This window comes from Copadichromis virginalis, linkage group LG14 (genome assembly GCF_057382275.1).
Source record: "Copadichromis virginalis isolate Kocher_CV1m ecotype Utaka linkage group LG14, C_Virginalis_male_GT1.1, whole genome shotgun sequence".
NCBI lineage: Eukaryota > Metazoa > Chordata > Actinopteri > Cichliformes > Cichlidae > Copadichromis > Copadichromis virginalis.
This window is the reverse complement of record NC_140631.1, coordinates 26,402,810-26,421,051: the sequence shown is the minus strand read 5'-3', so window position 1 is coordinate 26,421,051 and position 18,242 is coordinate 26,402,810. Positions and strand designations below refer to the sequence as shown.

General features: G+C 39.8%; 2 protein-coding genes across 2 annotated transcripts in view; both read left to right on the top strand.

Moving 5' to 3' along the window:
• The first annotated feature begins 3,440 nt into the window (after nucleotides 1-3,440).
• Nucleotides 3,441-3,956, top strand: LOC146694079 (histone H2A-like). Its single transcript, XM_085430167.1, has one exon. It carries the CDS (start codon nucleotides 3,490-3,492, stop codon nucleotides 3,904-3,906), a length of 417 nt encoding a protein of 138 aa, XP_085286293.1. The 5' UTR covers nucleotides 3,441-3,489; the 3' UTR covers nucleotides 3,907-3,956.
• A 1,129-nt stretch (nucleotides 3,957-5,085) lies between these two features.
• Nucleotides 5,086-18,242, top strand: part of ppp1r37 (protein phosphatase 1, regulatory subunit 37) — a 48,770-nt gene continuing 35,613 nt past the window's right edge. The window contains exon 1 of the mRNA XM_085430157.1: nucleotides 5,086-6,895. Within this exon, the coding sequence (XP_085286283.1) occupies nucleotides 6,160-6,895 (736 nt within the window). The 5' untranslated portion in view covers nucleotides 5,086-6,159. The remainder of the gene's footprint in view (nucleotides 6,896-18,242) is intronic.

Below are 18,242 nucleotides of genomic sequence, written 5' to 3'. Positions count from 1 at the left end.
GTCAGCAACTCAACCTGATGAAATTCCAACTGAGCATCATAATAGGGACTAAAGATGATTTAAGTCACTTTGATATGTTTGCTGATGCCAGATAGGTCTGAGTACTTCAGAAACTCACATTCTGCTGGGATTTTCCCATACAGCCATCTCTAGGGTTTACAGAGACTGGTCCAAAAAAGAGAAAATATCCAGTGAACAGAAGTTCTCTGGGAACATGCCTTGCTGATGTCAGAGGTCAGATGAGAATGGCCAGAATGCCAGTAGCTCAAATAATTATTTGCTACAACCAAGGTATGGAGAAGATCGTCTCTGAACACACAGCACGTTGAACCTTGAGGACCACACTGGATGTCACTCCTTAAAACAGGAAACTGAGGTTGCAGTTCACAAAGGCTCACCAAGATTGGAAAATAGGAAGTTGGAAAAACATTGCCTGGTCTCAATCTTTTCTGCTGCAAACTTTGTATGGTAGGGTCAGAATATGGCATAAAAAATGTGAAAGCATGGATTCATCATAACCTGTATTAATAGTTTAAAGTGGTAGGTATACAGTGGGGCAAAAAAGTATTTAGTCAGCCACCGATTGTGCAAGTTCCGCCACTTAAAATGATGACAGAGGTCAGTAATTTGCACCAGAGGTACACTTCAAATGTGAGAGACAGAATGTGAAAAAAAAAATCCATGAATCCACATGGTAGGATTTGTAAAGAATTTATTCGTAAATTAGGGTGGAAAATAAGTATTTGGTCACCTCAAACAAGGAAAATCTCTGGCTCTCACAGACCTGTAACGTCTTCTGTAAGAAGCTTTTCTGTCCCCCACTCGTTACCTGTATGAATGGCACCTGTTTGAACTCATCATCTGTATAAAAGACACCTGTCCACAGCCTCAAACAGTCAGACTCCAAACTCCGCCATGGCCAAGACCAAAGAGCTTTCGAAGGACACCAGGAAAAGTATTGTAGACCTGCACCAGACTGGGAAGAGTGAATCTACAATAGGCAAGCAGCCTGGTGTGAAAAAATCAACTGTGGGAGCAATCATCAGAAAATGGAAGACATACAAGACCACTGATAATATCCCACGATCTGGGGCTCCACGCAAGATCTCATCCCGTGGGGTCAAAATGATCATGAGAACGGTGAGCAAAGATCCCAGAACCACACGGGGGGACCTGGTGAATGACCTGCAGAGAGCTGGGACCAAAGTAACAAAGGTCACCATCAGTAACACACTACAACGGCAGGGAATCAAATCCCGCAGTGCCAGACGTGTTCCGCTGCTGAAGCCAGTGCATGTCCAGGCCCGTCTGAAGTTTGCCAGAGAGCACATGGATGATACAGCAGAGGATTGGGAGAATGTCATGTGGTCAGATGAAACCAAAGTAGAACTTTTTGGTATAAACTCAACTCGTCGTGTTTGGAGGAAGAAGAATACTGAGTTGCATCCCAAGAACACCATACCTACTGTGAAGCATGGGGGTGGAAACATCATGCTATGGGGCTGTTTTTCTGCCAAGGGGACAGGACGACTGATCCGTGTTAAGGACAGAATGAATGGGGCCATGTATCGTGAGATTTCGAGCCAAAACCTCCTTCCATCAGTGAGAACTTTGAAGATGAAACGAGGCTGGGTCTTCCAACATGACAATGATCCCAAACACACCGCCCGGGCAACAAAGGAGTGGCTCCGTAAGAAGCATTTGAAAGGAGTGGCCTAGCCAGTCTCCAGACCTCAACCCCATAGAAAATCTGTGGCGGGAGTTGAAAGTCCGTGTTGCTCGGCGACAGCCCCAAAACATCACTGCTCTCGAGAAGATCTGCATGGAGGAATGGGCCAAAATACCAGCTACTGTGTGTGCAAACCTGGTAAAGACCTATAGTAAAGGTTTGACCTCTGTTATTGCCAACAAAGGTTATGTTACAAAGTATTGAGTTGTATTTTTGTTATTGACCAAATACTTATTTTCCACCCTGATTTACGAATAAATTCTTTACAAATCCTACCATGTGGATTCATGGATTTTTTTTTTTTTTTCACATTCTGTCTCTCACAGTTGAAGTGTACCTCTGGTGCAAATTACTGACCTCTGTCATCATTTTAGGTGGGGGAACTTGCACAATCGGTGGCTGACTAAATACTTTTTTGCCCCACTGTATGTTAATGGTGTTGGGGATATTTTCTTGTTACACTTGGGGCCCCTTAGTACCAGGTCCATGGTTTTGTGATGAAGGTGTATCTTTTGCTGGCTTTGTCCACCGTGTCACATCATCTTAAACTGGTTTTGTGAACATGATAATGAGTTTACTGCACTCAAATAACCTCCACAGTCATCAGATCCCAGTCCAGTTTAGCACCTTTGGGATGTGAAGGAATGGAATATTCACAGCTAAACATTCTTGAGCAACTGTGCAATGCTATCATGTTTGCAGCACACTGATAAACTATGCCATGAAGAATTAAGGCATATCTAAAGGAAAAAGGGAGTCTAAACCAGTATTAGCCAACTGTACCTAACAAAGTGACCAGTGGGTGTGTATACAGTATACTGTAACTGTTTTTAACTTCTGGCACATGTGACTTCCATTGTGCATCAAGCACAAGCACCCTACTGTGCAAAATGTAAGTGCTCTACAAAAATGAATAAATAAAATCAGCAAGAGTGAGAGTGGTTCATGAGCATTTTGTTCAGGGAATAGTTTTGTGCATTAGTAAGTCAGAAAATGTTAGGCATATTGAATACTTCTGTTCATGATTAATAGTCCTCAGTACTGAAATACTGGATGAATTATAATGTAGCAATCACACAAGTTTCGTAAATATCTAAATACTTCAAGCTCATGGTCTGTTTGGTGAAACTGCATAATGTTTTGTTGTTGTTGTTTTACCAGCACACCAGCACTGCCTGTTTTATACAACTTTTGGTTGGAGGTATGCTCATTCATTGCACCTGAAGCTTAACTTAATTTTTTTTTTTTTTTTTTTGCAAGGCCTCTTTCCCCCACTCACTCACTACTACCAATTTAAATGTTATATATCAACATGTTCTGCTAACTTCACCACCAGTCCTATGCCTTAACTGTAGATTAAGCAGTATTTTTATGTTGCCATCATTTGACCCTAACAATCAGCTCACACAGGTGAAAAAGAGTACCCAGGTGCCATTAATCAACAAGCCCTTCCCTGCTCCTATAAAAGGAGTATCCTGTCTATTCAGTGGACAGCTGCTGTTTTACAAGTACTGGTGAGTGTTTAGCTGTGAATTAAATGTTGGTGTTTGGGCTCCTCCTCGCCCCCTCTCAAGTGGCATAATCTAATTTGATAAACTGTGCATTTGAAGATTATAGTAACTCTAGTGTCCACACATGTTGCTACCTTTGTTTCAAACAGCATCTCATGCACCACTGCTGAATATTAATTTGACTTAAAACTCACTGAATTCTCTTCTTGGTCATTTTAGTTACTGGTCTTCTTCAAACTTGGGTTCAAGATGTCTGGCCGGGGAAAGAAGGCTGCACCCAAACCAAAATCTGCAGTTTCCCGGTCTTCCAGAGCTGGAACTAGTTTCCCAGTGGGCCGCATTCACAGGTTGCTCAGGAAAGGCAACTACGCTCAGCGGATTGGAGTTGGCGCCTCTGTGTACATGTGTTCTGTCCTGGAGTATCTCTGTGCTGAACTCCTGGAGCTGGCGGGAAACGCCAGCCATGACAACAAGAAGTCACGCATTGCTCCCCGGCACATCTTGCTGGCAGTGAAAAATGATGACGAAATCAACAAGCTGCTGGCAGGGGTCACAATCTCAGATGGTGGTGTGATCCCAAATATCCAGGCAAGCCTCCTGCCGAAGAAGACAAAAACACCAAAGGATGACAAATCTGCTAAAGATGTCCAGTCACAAGAGTTTTAATTATAAATGGTACCACTTTCAGAAAGGGTTTTAATGATAATAAAGTGAGTTTCTAAATTGTGCTTGTCTTCAAACTTTTTGAGCTATCCAACTGGAAGTAGTACTGATTGTGTGGGGTGTTTTTGTTTGTTAAAACCTTGACAGCCAGGGAACCAGATGTCTTGATGGCAGCTGGATAGAGTAGTGCAAATTTCTCTGAATGCTAAGGAAGTGTGCTTCATTTCCTACTTCCCGTAGCCAAGAAGGGTTCATCCTCTGAACAAAAGGGACCTTACTCGTACTCTGCCGTGTACAGCGTACTGATTTAGCTCCTCCACAGGACCTCTGGAAGTCTTGCAAAATAAGTTTCAACACTACATTCTTGGATGTCTTTTAGCTTAACACTACTCAGGTTTTGTGAAATACTCAGACAACCGTGACAGTTTTACCCAGCATCTTTTCATGGTGGGGTATGTCAAAAGGGACACCTACCTAGTTTACAAGTCCAGTTGAAGGTTGGAATAAATCATCTAAATTAGAAACCTGGTGTGTAAAATTAGCCTTGATGACTACACATGAAGTGAGTGTGGATGAATTATTTCATAATTGCTTCCTGCTAAGATCTGGGGTTCAAGGCTCACTCACCGTTCACTTCACAGTTCATTATAGTTAACCTAGAAATAACCAGAATGGTGATTAGACTAAGTCATTAGTGCATCTGCTGGACGATGGTATTCCTAAATGACTGTTTCCTGGTGTAGTTTGGTGTGTTTGTGCTGTACATGTTGTGGGCTAAATTCTTGCCCCAGAAACTAAACTCTCCTTAAAAAATACAAAAAACTGACTGCCTGTCGACATCCCTGTTGATTGCAGATAGTATGTTGGGCTGGCTGACATAAAACAAAGTACTCCCACGTTCCCTTGAATCAAGATTCTCAGTATCCTTGAGTTTTTCCTGTCTACTAACTTCAAGGAATCCTTGCATTTGTATAGTTTGAAATGGAAGGGAAAACAATATATGCACTATTAAAAAAAATCAAACATTCTATTTGGATGGGAATTTTTAAGCAAAACACTCGTTAACAAGACGTGAGGATTTTCCACTCAAACTTTAAAATATTGTCGTTTTGCAGCCCTCTATAGACACAGACGTTATACACGTGCTGCTCTTGTAACGTTGCGTCTGTTGGACGTACCCTAACGACGTGCTGACGTAAGACGTGTGAACAACAAACAGTTGTTGGACTTCAACAAGCTAGCGAAGGATAACGCTAGAGGAGAACAGGTTGAGCCTGCCTTTTCACGGAGAGAGAGGCGCTTACGAAATCCGGGCGGTCGGAATATTTTATACATTAACTCCTAATAACTAACAGCGTAGGTACCGGCACGTGTAACCCGGCACAGTTCCCTCGTGCTAATGTTAGCAACACAAACACGCTCATTGCTGCTCGGAGTGTGACGCCTGTTTTTTTCCTGGCTGCCGCTGGTCGAGGGCTGTGATGCGAGCAGAGTTGCTGCACGGCAGAGGGTGAGACGGAGCTACAGTCGGATTATATTCGTCTTGACACGGAAAATGGACTTTCTCGGGGAGAAACAGACGGGGTCACGCAAAAAAGCGGGCATGCGACCGCACACGGGCCTGGATGTCATTGTTGGTCAACAACTTTAGCCCGCTAGCGAACGTTAGCTTGCTTTAATTCATGCAGATGAATTGGGTTTGTTGTCGGGCAGTAATCTCACTTTGCTAGCGTAATGGAGGCACCCTGAGTGACTTGTTTGTTTCAATTGATTGTCCTGCTCTTCTTAAATACTACTGGCAATGTGTTGAAGACCGGGGAGCCTTTCGTCGAATAATAGGACACGGTTGGTAAGAATTATTGAATTGTATACCTGCCCGAGTCATAGTTGAGCGAAGTTCTCTACGACTATGAATTATTACTGTAACAGTATCTATTTCACGCAGGTATAATATATTTCTATTATTGATAGTTGTGTGACATTGCACTTTATTTGGCCGATTTTTAAGTATGCACTGCAGCCACCTTTGAATTGGGGTTTATCGACATCTATTCAATCACCCCCTGATGTAAAAAAAATCAGCACTTGTATAGAAGTTGGTAAATAAAACGTCAAGATAGGTATTTATCTGCGTGTATTGTTATGAGCCAGGGCAAAGGCAGCCTTATCCATGTCATTTGGTTCCTAGTCACTGTTTAACCCGAGATCCCAGCTGTTCGGCACAGTTAAAGGCTGAGTTTTACTGGAAATGAAAGCATGAATATCGAAGAGCAGTGTCTAGATTTGTGCAATGTCAAGATGAAAAACAACGTGGACGATGATCACAACACTACTAACAATACAGAAGGGGTTATCCCTCGGATCTCCGAATTGATGACTGACAGCAACACAGAAAAACAAAGCATTGTTCCTACGGAGGCCTCTGAAACTTACCTGATGCCTCAGCTCACTGACAACCTTCAGACAGCAGAGGAGAACAACCAGCAGGCACAAAACACAGTGGAAATTGATGAGGTCAATGGAAATGGAAAGAATAGTGCCCAGGACCCACCAGCGGTCGTGAACCCGACTGATTTTATCTTTTCTACTAGTGAGCAGCACGAGGAGAAAATGAAGGAAGATAAGGACAATAATCCTGCAAAGCTTGTTCTTGAAGAAGGGGATTATGGTGGAGACATGGACATAGGTGTGGATCTGAGTCTCGATGAGAGTGGGGTGCTGGAGGCTGAATCTGTAAATGTTAGATCACTGTCAGACAGTAATTTAGACTCAGTGTCCACTCCTCAGGATGTCCCAGCTGGCAGCACGACAGAAAGCCAGGCTGATGCAAGCCAGACATGCAGCATAGAAGCTTCTGCCACAGATCCAGCTGGATTGTATCCCTCAGTGCAAGAGGGGGACACTAAACACAAAAGTGGCAAAAGGGTGACATTTCCCTCTGATGAGGATATCATCTCTGGAGCAGTGGAGCCAAAGGACCCCTGGAGACATGGTAATTTTTGTTTATTTTTTTTCTACATGTTTGAATGTGTGATTGAGTTAGTTCTGCGTGTCTGTTGCGCCTGCATGAACATGTCAGCATATTGTGGTTTGCTGGAATTTATTCTTAGAAGGCTTTTTAACAGAATTTGTCCCTCAGCTCCATATGGAACAGTTGACTCTGTCCACATGTCCTGTCATGCTGCTAAATTTCCCACATATTCTTCAACATTATCGAGTAGATGTTGACACTGATGTATGGAAGGCGTGCCAGAGCACCGGTCTTAGAGAGGAATGTTTGTTTTGTTCCTTTCTTCAAAGCCTGACAACTCTTGCAGGTTCACACTGCTGTCTGTTTAATGCTTAGGCAACACCTGCAATCCCGCCCCATTTTCAAACTAGAAGATCAGTACTTTAATTACTTGTATAACTAAACGGCTTTATCTGGCTTTACCCCCACAGAGGCGTACCATATACAGTATAGACAAGGGTATGTACTGTATGCACTATTGTGACGGAGTCCCACCACACCTTGAGGTGTGCCATTTTTACCACAGCAGGTTCCTGTTTACCCAGTGAAAACATGTTTAGGGAAGCTAATGAAGGACACGACGCCACCTATTGCACCACCTTTAAATATTTTAGTGTTGAAAGTTACAAGGAAATATGTTTTCGCTTTTTATTGTCCATATGTGATATGGATATACAATGTAATATACAATAAATGTAATGTTATGCTCATTTATTTTAACTGAAGTACTCGTTTCAATTTATTGCTGTTAACTATTCCAGTATTACCAGGTCTAATTTGCAGTCTAGTTCTTTTTATACATATTTGTACAGTGCAGGTTTTTTTTTTTCCTCTTTTCATTTAAAAAAAATTCTATCATGAACTAACCATGACTCACACACTTTTTCATCTGCTGTGGACAAAGGATGCCGTTTAATAAACAGACCTACAAGCTGGTGTTTGCTCCCAGCACTGATGGCATTTGGCATAGTTACACAGGTGACTGCCTCCTGAGAAGATGACAAGTTGTGTTAAGCTTACTACTAGCCTTACGATCTCAGTTTGTTTGTGCCATATTCACATACACTTAAAGGCTAAGCTGGTGACTATCCTATTTATTTTTCCCTGCAAAAATGTAGGCCAGACCAAGCAACGGTTGGTGATCCGAGAAGGGAGGGGAGGGGGGGGGGGGTGTAACAAAAGCAGAAAAACAGGAAGCTTACTGAGCACAAACATTACTGTCTCGTATTCAGCTGTATTTTAATTGTTTTATTAACACCCCGGTTGCAATTTATCAGGAAGCCACCCAGAAAGTCAGTTTTCTATCACAACATTCATGTCCCAGTGTTACCATTGATTTGATCAGTTTAAAACAATTTGCAGATTTCTTGCACCCATTTCCATGACAGGTTTAATTTAGATGTGTTGATATTTTTTTTAAGATAATTTCTTTCTTTTTCCTCCTTTTTGCCAGGCAATCGTGCTGATTGTTAACTGGTCATGGATATCTTATGCTGGACTCCATCAGGGCAAAGTCTCACCCAGTTAGCCAAGTTTTTTGTACCTTGATGAAAGATACAATGCACAGTAAAGTATCTAGATCACTCTAGTGTGGGGTTGACTTTTTATCAAAGACAGTTATCATGTACTTTAGGTAGGTTCCAAAGGTCCAGCTGATTGTGCTTTTGATTTAGACATGGACAAGCACTCGAGGTTAGTGAAGACCTGTTGGAAGTGATTGGACTGAAGAGTTGGAGCAGTGGACTCTTAAACAAAATGTGATAATCAGATAATGATAATTATCTTGTATATAATTGCTGTTGAAAAAGACTGAAAAATTGTTTAAGACTGTCACATGTGGATTTTATTATTTTCATTTTTCATACATGCCATATACAACAGCACGCATCAACCCGCACTTTTGGGAAGTTTAAATTTTAGTGTCACGTTTTATGACTTTTGAAGGACATTTGAGCAGGATTGAGAAAGCACTCAGCAAAAAAATAATTAAAAATGAATCAATTCTCAGTGGCTTTCGTAGATATAAACCACATTTTTGTGCTTTTAGTTTTTGTGAAGTTTCTGTACAGAAATGGTTTGTTTTTGTTAATTTTGTCCTGTTGTTTTAGCCATAGGGGGTATTATTTCATGCCAGCACATAAATTTGTCAATGTTGCAGTAGTTTAGTTAATATAAAGAGCAGTTTAAATTTATGAAAATGCTCCCTTAGACACGTTCTGCTGTCCCAGTGTGATATGAACTGTGGATGCATTATCCTGCTCAAGACCCACAGGGCACACTTTGAGGATTGTGGTTGTAAGTCAACTCACAAGATGACAAGCTTTTAGATCTGCCCATTTTCTTTGGTTGACTTGACAGACACTACTGCATAGTAATGTTGATGCTGGTAGTGATAGTGAACACCTGGTGATTTTGAAGAGTTACCGTGATGAGCACTCAGAAGGGTGCTGGACTAACTTTTACATTGGTTGCACTTATGTGCTTTTTCATTTATCTGCCATATGGTGTTAGTGCACCCCAGAAATATATAACCGTTGGCCTTCTGTATTTTAGTGTTATGAAGAGGGTGCTGTAACACACTCTGATTTCATGGAGGAGATTTCTGTTCATTCTTCCAAAACTAATGAGAATTGACCATGTAATAACCTCCTAGCTACTCCCCACATGTAAAGGCTGAGATTATGTGTATGAGGCAGCAGCAGGAGCGACTTGTGGTTTACTGCTGAATGGTCTACATACTTGTGGTGTTCCCACACTACAAGTAACCTGACAACCCCCCTAATTTTATTTACACAACAGTGTATACGTATGGAGCTCTTACTGTGTGACAGCAGGAAATAACAAGAGTTAGGAAAGCAAATTCTAAAGGAAAAAATTTGCAGAATGTAATAACATAAAGTGCATGAAGGACATAAAAACTAAAAGATAGACTTTGAAATGTATCGTTGTTTCAGAAAAGGCAGGTAGTGAAATATGCCCAGCCAGACTAAATGATCTCCTTTTACTCATTGAACTGAAGCTGGGAGCAAATACAAGTAAATTACCAGAAAGGCACCGTCTTTAAATATTTTCACACTATTTTTCTTCGTTATTGCCAAAAAGCCTGCCAGTATTCAGTTTAATTAATATTTTTTTAAGCGTTAGTCCTGCTTCTCATATCTTCCTGAGGTATCTTATCTGAATGTCAACAAAGGCTCCTCAGGCACTGTTAGTAGCGTGCACAGTGTCACAATAGAGCCACTGTCCGCCCGGACCCTTCTACAGATCTAGTGTCAGGTTCACTGGGTTCCTGTCTTATTTCATCTGTCATAAAGATAAAAGTGAAATGAGCTCACAGAGCCTGGAGCTTCATCTGTAAGCAGTGAGAGTTACAGCTGTAAAAGCAGAGGGAAGGACATTTGAGGTTGGTGTTGAATATTACAAAAGGAACTGATATCTGGTTTACTACTGCCAGAAAGTAAACTTGTGAAAGGAGTGAACATCATGCAGTCAATGTGAAATGTGCTCTTGGGGTTCTCAGGGGCTGATGTCACTTTTCACTTTCTTGTGGCACTTCAGCTTTTAGAATTAACCCAAAAGGAGAAAAATAAGGAAAAAAAAAAAAAAAAAAAGAATTAACCCAAAAGTATTGACATTCACCATTTAGAGCTAATGCTGTGATAGAGTGCTAAAATAGGGCTGTGTGTGACTCATATTTTCAATGAAGGCTTCCATGTCTTCAGTATTTTTTTATTTTATTTTTTATTTTTGTGTGTGCGATGATTCTCTTATTTTGCCACCTCTTTCCATTATGGCGACACACCTCCATCCTTCCCTCAAAGCCCAAAGTCACTTCCCGCCAGGCTGTGACTGGTCTATTTCAAGCCAAGACAGGAGAATAAAACTAAATGAGCTTCTTGGAAACACTTTGATTTCAAGGAGTTTGCTGAGGGACAGCAAAGCCGTGATGTTTTAAAAGTAAAATATAGTCATTATGAGTTTTAATGTAAACATGTCTACTCAGAAACTTCATTTTGTTGACAGTGTCTGAAACAAAATAAAGGAAGTTGTAAAATATATAATTATCATTTTGTTCTGAGTTGAGTAATATTCCTAGAACTGTTTTTCCCCCCCCCCTTTTGTCTTGCTCAGTTAAGACCCGAGGGATGTTTGTACTCTCCATTAAGGCCTGAGCAAATACTACATCATATCTTGAGATTTCTGAACTTCCCAGCATGATGCATAGCTTCCCCACCTTCCTCCATTTCTGCCTGTCTATTCTCTATTCTCTTTTTTGACTAGCTAGATTAGCTTAAGTGCAGGCGGCCTTTTCAGCAATGCATTGTGAACACAAAGCACTAGGTCACATTGGAAGCATATGGTCTAAGATGGTTCAGTCGCTGTGACTTGCGATATTACTAAACAAGTTCTAAATTTTAACTCTTACTATTACAGCACAACTGTAGAGGTACAGTTCTAGACTGGCTACCACAAGGGAAATTTGTAACAGCCTTATTATAATTCAGCTGTGAAATTAAGTTAAAGTTTGCTAATTGCAATACAGTCAATAAACAATGCAGGTAATATACAATTGATTATCCTGGAAGCAATTAAACTCTTTAGCCTACGTGTTGTTCGGTGTCAGACCTAAGGCCCACTTGGCACCATATTATTAGAGGCTCTGTGACCCATGAAATGTTATTTGTTGTGGCTCTAGACCAAGTTGCAAACTAATAAGCAGAGCTTTCAGTGTAGAGCATGAACAAAGGCTCTGGAAACCTGCAAGTTAGTTCAGTTTACATGAGCAGCAGAGCTGAAGTTTTAACAACTAAATTCTTTTTCTGATCCAAACGTAACACTTTGTAATAATTGGACTGTGTGATAACAGTGTTTTTATATCTTGTGATGTGCCAAATTTGTTTAGTTAGGTGTGCAGATGTACTTTTTCATTCTGTTGGAAGCAAATAGCTGTGAAAATTTAGGTGTTAAATCAGTCGAGTTGACATCATTAAATCTGGTTTATTAGGTGTCATTAACATCCAGTTTCTCATAAAATCGTAAGATACATAGTGAATTCAGGACTATTATTTGGAGAAAGAATAAATATTAATTAAAAAAACAACAAGGAACAGATTTAAAGCTGAAAATACTGGTTTAGCTTTTTAGCATGCATGAAAAGTCATTGCAGTTATTTTAAGATGCAAATTCAATAAATGAAAAATGAACAGCATCATTGCATAAATTGTTTGAAACCATTTAAATTCTATCAAATTCTACCAATTCTATCCTTGAAGCTTGTGCATGTGAATGCACATCTTGGACATTTGCGATGTTAGAATGACAACATGGATGCAGAATTTGCTATTCACAGAAGAATTTGGTACGTTTACATATCAGCAGAACGGACACCTTAATAAATCTATGTAACAACCACATTGGTTCAAAATTAATGCTTTTTTTCTGCAGTGTTTTTTTTTTTTTTCAGCTCCCATTACACAGATCTTTATGTGTGATGTGATAAGACAACACCTGATAAAGTCAGCCCTTTAGGCTGTCTTTAGTTTGTACATTCATCTATTATGCATTTACTCTGTCTATGCTATGTAAGTGTGCTTGTCTGTGTTTGTTTTGTGCTAAATCCTGGCCTTTGACACTCTGCCAATCTGCACTGTGTCTTAAAGAAAAAAACAACAGATGAATGCTTATAAATGGCAGAAATGGCATACTGGTTCGAATGCTGTTGTTTTCTGATCCTCACTTTCCATCCTCATCAAACAGGAATTCCTTGCCCTTCCCTCCCTAATGTCGTTTCTCTTAACACACGAGGAGGCTGGAATTGAAGTATTGCTTTCTCTGTCTGTACGCAAATGCACAAAATGCTGCCTCATAGAAAACTGGATCATACAACTGTCATTCCCTCATAACTGTCCATCTGGTTCAGCAGCTTTCTCTCTGGCAGGCTCAATCCTTTGTCATCTGGGTGTGAGTTTAGAATGGCTTCACTGTTTTGTTGTTGTTTTGTTTTTCTGGTGTCATACCGAAAAGATTAAGAGAAGGGCTGTTGATGGGCATGTATTGCTAAAGGCATGGAATCTGCATGTAGTGAAAGGTCAAAAATGAATTCCAAATTTGTTGTCTAGTATTAAAAGAGGATAACAAACATAAAATGATCATTGTGTTTCATTCTAATCCCTTTGTTTTGCCTTTCAGCACATGCTGCTCTCTCCAAAAAAGTCTGGCAGATTTAGTTTAATATACGTTTTTTTAATTTTTTAATTTTTCCATTTGGATCTCAGTGTTGAACAATATAATTCTATAAGATTTTTTTATATTCTGCTGTATTCTAGCAGCAGTTACAGAGTTGCATAGTCTGTAGTAATGTTCAAGAAATCCTAACACACTCAATGTCTTCGTTCTGCAGTGATGTGAAATGTGAGCTCAGGTATTGTGTGGGTTATTTGTGTTTTTCTTTTTAGGAATCCATTGCAGATTTTCCACAGAAAAGTCTTTGGCCAGGTGAAGTTAGAACCTGGGACAGAGCAGAACTCCAAATGACAAGTTCACAGAGAGAGCTGGTAAAGAAACGGTTATATAATGTGATAATTTCCAGAATAGGTGAACATGTATATCAGGCCTCTAGAGATTCAAGTATGTGGCACAATCAAAAAGTAAGAACACATACTTACTTAAAAAACAAACCGTGCACAACATTCCTGCAGTTTTTAGGTCACTCCCTAAAGGGCTGTTCTGACCATTCCTGCTGATGCACATTTGCAATGCATGGTGAGTCTCCTTGACTATGTCAAAACAGCAGCCTATGAAATAAACATTTATTTGGGCAAGAAGAAGAAGTTGTAGGGTATCAGATTGTGATGATTGTGACAAACAGCACAGTATTTTTCTTTGGTACAGCATTTGTGCAGTCTTCTTGGTGTCTGGGTTGTCTTCTGTAATGCTTCTATGTTGCAGGCTGGACAGGGCAGTCGCATTACACACTTACTATGTTTTTTGTTTTTTTGTTTTTTTAAATGGGGATAGTACATGAACACAGACTAAAGGAAGTATTAACAGAAAAAGCAAACCAACAACGACAAAAAAAGAATAATCGACAGATTATAGGTCCTGATTGGTTTTGGTTATCTTGGATTACTTGCTCAGGCCTTGTTGCAGTGGCCACTTTCAACTATGTCCACTTTCATTGCACCGTATGTATATGATGGCACATCAGTTGTGGGCTAAGACCAGGTATGCTTGTATTGCATACTAATCTCAGTTCCAAAGTGAGTACACAGATTATAACTCACTCACTTTTTCTATCTGATCTTGTACTGGACCTTTAGTTTGCCTAAAAAGGGTTTGGGTGGAATTTTAAACCTTTGGGCTTGTCTGTTTGTTTGTTTTTTGTGGTTTTTTTTGTAATTTAAGACACAGGCTCAGGTGTGAGTGTCAGACTTGTATCTCTTTTGTGCATGCATGATCACGGTCTCGTCATGCAGACTTGTGCAAGCAAACTGGAGGAGTGCCTCAGGCCGTGCCTTTTTGCCGCACCTCTGACGTACAAGGCAGCCAGTTGTCATGTGTGAATGACGCTACTACCACTGTCTACAACACAGCACTGTGAAATTGCAACCAATGGACCTGGAGAATTTGGGGGTGCTATTTTGAACATTGGCACTTGGACGTTAAGTAGGAACTGGCAGTATGTCTGTGTTCCTTAACATTTGCACCTATCCATTTTTATGTGGTGCAGAAATATGCAAACAGCAACATAACTGACTAACTATAAAGAACTCTCAGGCTTGAATTGATTTGGCCAATCAGAAAATAAATTATCCAAAGACTAGTGTTGGGCTTACACCTGAAATAATATGGATTTAATTCTCTGCACCGCCTGTAGGACATCTGGCTTCCATGTGTTCCACTCTCTGTCCAATCTTCTTTACTGGCACAGCTTTATTTTTAGCTGCTAGCTGGGAATAATTTCCTCTAACGCATGTAACCTGTCAACACTGGTTTCCCGGTTTTTACCTTTCGAATTTAGCTTAATAAATGCTGGCTAAGTAATCAACTCTAGATCTTTTCCAAAGATTTTTTATTTAGCCTTCCACCAAGAGAGGTAGTTCTAGGTTGTTGTAGGGTAGCAATGTCCACAATATAACAACAAGTCAGCAAAAAACAGAATAACCTTTGTTTTTTGATTAGTCATATTTTCTTTGTTACAAACATTCTCTGTAGAAACCAGATATGCATATAGGTGGTAGGTTTATCTTCAGTAGCTTGTCTTATACAGTTTTTGCTTTTTTCCATATCAAACCTAAAGCATTTCTTTATGCTGCTGTTGTGCTGAAGTTGCTGTGTCAGTCTTTGCAAGCAAAGCCAGTATGTGTAAACAAGTTAGACAGGTGAAATTCAACACACTATGTGGGTCAAAGGAGTTTCAGTGGAATCCTCTCTGTGTGCCAAATCTGCTGTGTCTCTGTCTCTGCAAACAGTGTTGTTTCTTCTTCTGCACACATGCAAACAATTGTCTTTTCCTGTTTCCTCTTTGCTGCTGGAGTTAGGCGAGAAAGCACAGTGTCTGTAGCCAATTTGTTTGTACTTTGTTTTACGTCAGATTGTTGGGAAGGCTGAGAATTGATGGATTTTGATGTGTATGATATTGGGCTGGACTTAAGTATCTTCTAAAAAATTTGCAGGCCTACTCAAAAGTTACAGATTATGTGCATGTTGCATTGGCTCTGAACCAACATTTTGTTAAAGAATGTGCAGTAAAGTCAATAATTGGATTACTTTGTATGATTGTTGCATTATGTTAGTCAGGACTTTCATACGACAGCTGCTTCTAAGTAGGTGAGAAAGCCTTTTAATTATATTAAAAGATGATAATTACATGTGTGTGCAGGCACTCGAGGCTTGGCTTCAACATCAAGTGATTTTACACAGCTTCGCATGAAATTAGTAAGGTCTGTCCAAAAGCTTGAAGAATGGGACGGCCATTAATTACCCAGCTCATTTTACAACACCAAATGTCTGTAGGGCTTGTACAGTGGCTGTCCAGGTGTGAATACATGGGAAAGAAATTATCAGAGCTCTAAGTCTCACACTCATCACAGTCCTATGCAGCAGACGAGATGCATACAGCTGTAAGAGTGAAGTAGACTCTTCTTGTAATTGCGAGATGGCCAGTAAGAAACATGAACAATTTATCAGAGATTTGTTGATCAGACAGAAAATAAACTGCAAAAAAATGAGAGCTCTTAAATCTGGCTGATTTCTCTCTCGATCAGAGGTAGCTGTAATTGATAACATCATTTATTGTATTGGATGTTCCTTAAATAAGTGAACTATTCCTTTATCTGGTGTAACAAATAGCTTCTCACCTTGCCTTAGAAATACAGCTAAATTAAAAATTCTTGCTTTACGTCTTATATAATAGCATGCCATGTTCATGATAGTTATTCAGGTTGTTCATTTGTCCCAGTAAGAGTAGCTCAAACTAAGTCTGGTACTAAAGCCCACGCTCATATTGTGGGCTCTCTGTGGGTCGATCCGTTCTGACCTTTTGTGGGTGGTGGTAGAGGCTTTGACTGCAGCAATGTTATGTTGTGCAGCTACAAATGAGAATAGATCTCCTGTATTTTTAGATGCTGCATTTATTAATAATGATGTAATTTCTGTTTTCATACTTAAGTTGCAGGAAACTGACAAGTAACAGAAATTGGATGTGCACTAGATGTGACTTGGTGAAGAAAAATGTGTCTGGTTTGAGTTGTACAAGTTAAGGAGACTGGCGGGAAACCGAAGCAGGAGGATGCCTTTATTTTTTGTTTCACATGTTGCACAGTGTGGTCGGTAACAAACCACCAAACTGCGCTTGTGCAAACAGCTCTTTTTTTTTTTTTTTGGTCGTGCTCTTTTATACAGGGTCTGTTATGTGTACCTGTTCTTCAGGCCCTCATTTGAGTTTAAATATAGTAAAACCATTCATATGTAGGCCTGCCTTAAAGATTAACCTGGGTTGTCCTTGATTCCTGAGTTTTAAGTTTCCAGAAGAAGGGAGGTCATTTTCCGGTAGGCCTACATACAACTGGACTTCCTTTTGCAACCAGTTCAGTCATGCCTTGCTGGCCATTAGACAAAAATTCAAGCTTAAGGCACTTTTGCCTTGACTTAACTTTTCAGACACCGAAGGCCATCTTGTACACACGTCTCAAAAACAGTAGTCAGTAGGTTCTTTGTTTTCAGAAAAAAAGTTGCTTAAGGGCCACAAAAATACACTAAGTTAGCAACAATAACATGAGCTGAAATGAGCTGATTAGTATAGTGAGTGACATTAACAGTTACTACACATTTCCACATTAAAAATAAAGAAGAAAAGCAGACATATCAGAAAGCTAAAATTAAAAGCTGAATACCTACCCAGACAATATCAAAGTAGTTTAATGCTTTGCTACTTTGAAACTTGGGTAAATATACAAAAGAATAAATTATAGTTTAGATTGAAGCCAGCAGAGAAAAAGGCAGATTATGTAAACATTTTGTCGAGACACTCATATTTTCCACTTCATAACTCTCATGGAAATCAGTTAAAGTAATTAATAAGTTTTGCAAGTTTTGGAGTTGTGCAAGTCTAGATTGTAAAGAAATGTTTTCAGACTTAGAAATTAGGAAAATGTTTGACTTCATGCTAAAAACCTTTATAAGCAATCACAAAAAGAGTACTGGGGTAGTATCAATAAAATTCTCTTTATTTCTGGGAGACTTTCATGGTGTTGCACATGTAGTTTAAAAAAAAATACAAAAAAGATATTGCCAAGACTTGTGAAAAGGGCTTGTGAGTCTCTCTCATCAGTTCAAAGGCAGCTAAACTTTGTGCTTTGAATGTACTAGCATATTGACTGATAACCTGTACCAAGGAAACCCTTCCAATCACATGCTGGTTGAGGTTTCAGTTGCCTGAAGCTTGAATCGAAAGTTGCTAGATTTTTTTTAAACTGAGTTTAAAAGTAATGGATGTTTTTGTAGTTGCATTAAATTGCAGTATACTGAGGGCAAAATAATTCCTTGTGCCTCAAGTATGTTATTTGAAGTGCCGGCTCTGGAAATTGTCTGCTCTTCCTTTGTTCTTTGTAGCTCCAAGACAGTTGAGGTGTGGAAGTGAAGTAGCAGGTTTTTGTTATTGAATAGTCCTCACATTCAGTGCCTGAGTGAAGAAGGCTTTGAATTCTTCTAAGTGGTGAACTCTCCCTCTAGAGAGTTCTGTGCCTGTACCTGTTGCAATTCTTCCAGTTGTTCAGGTTAAGCAATTGATTTATAATTTCCTGCAGTTTTTCTTATTCCAAGATACCCT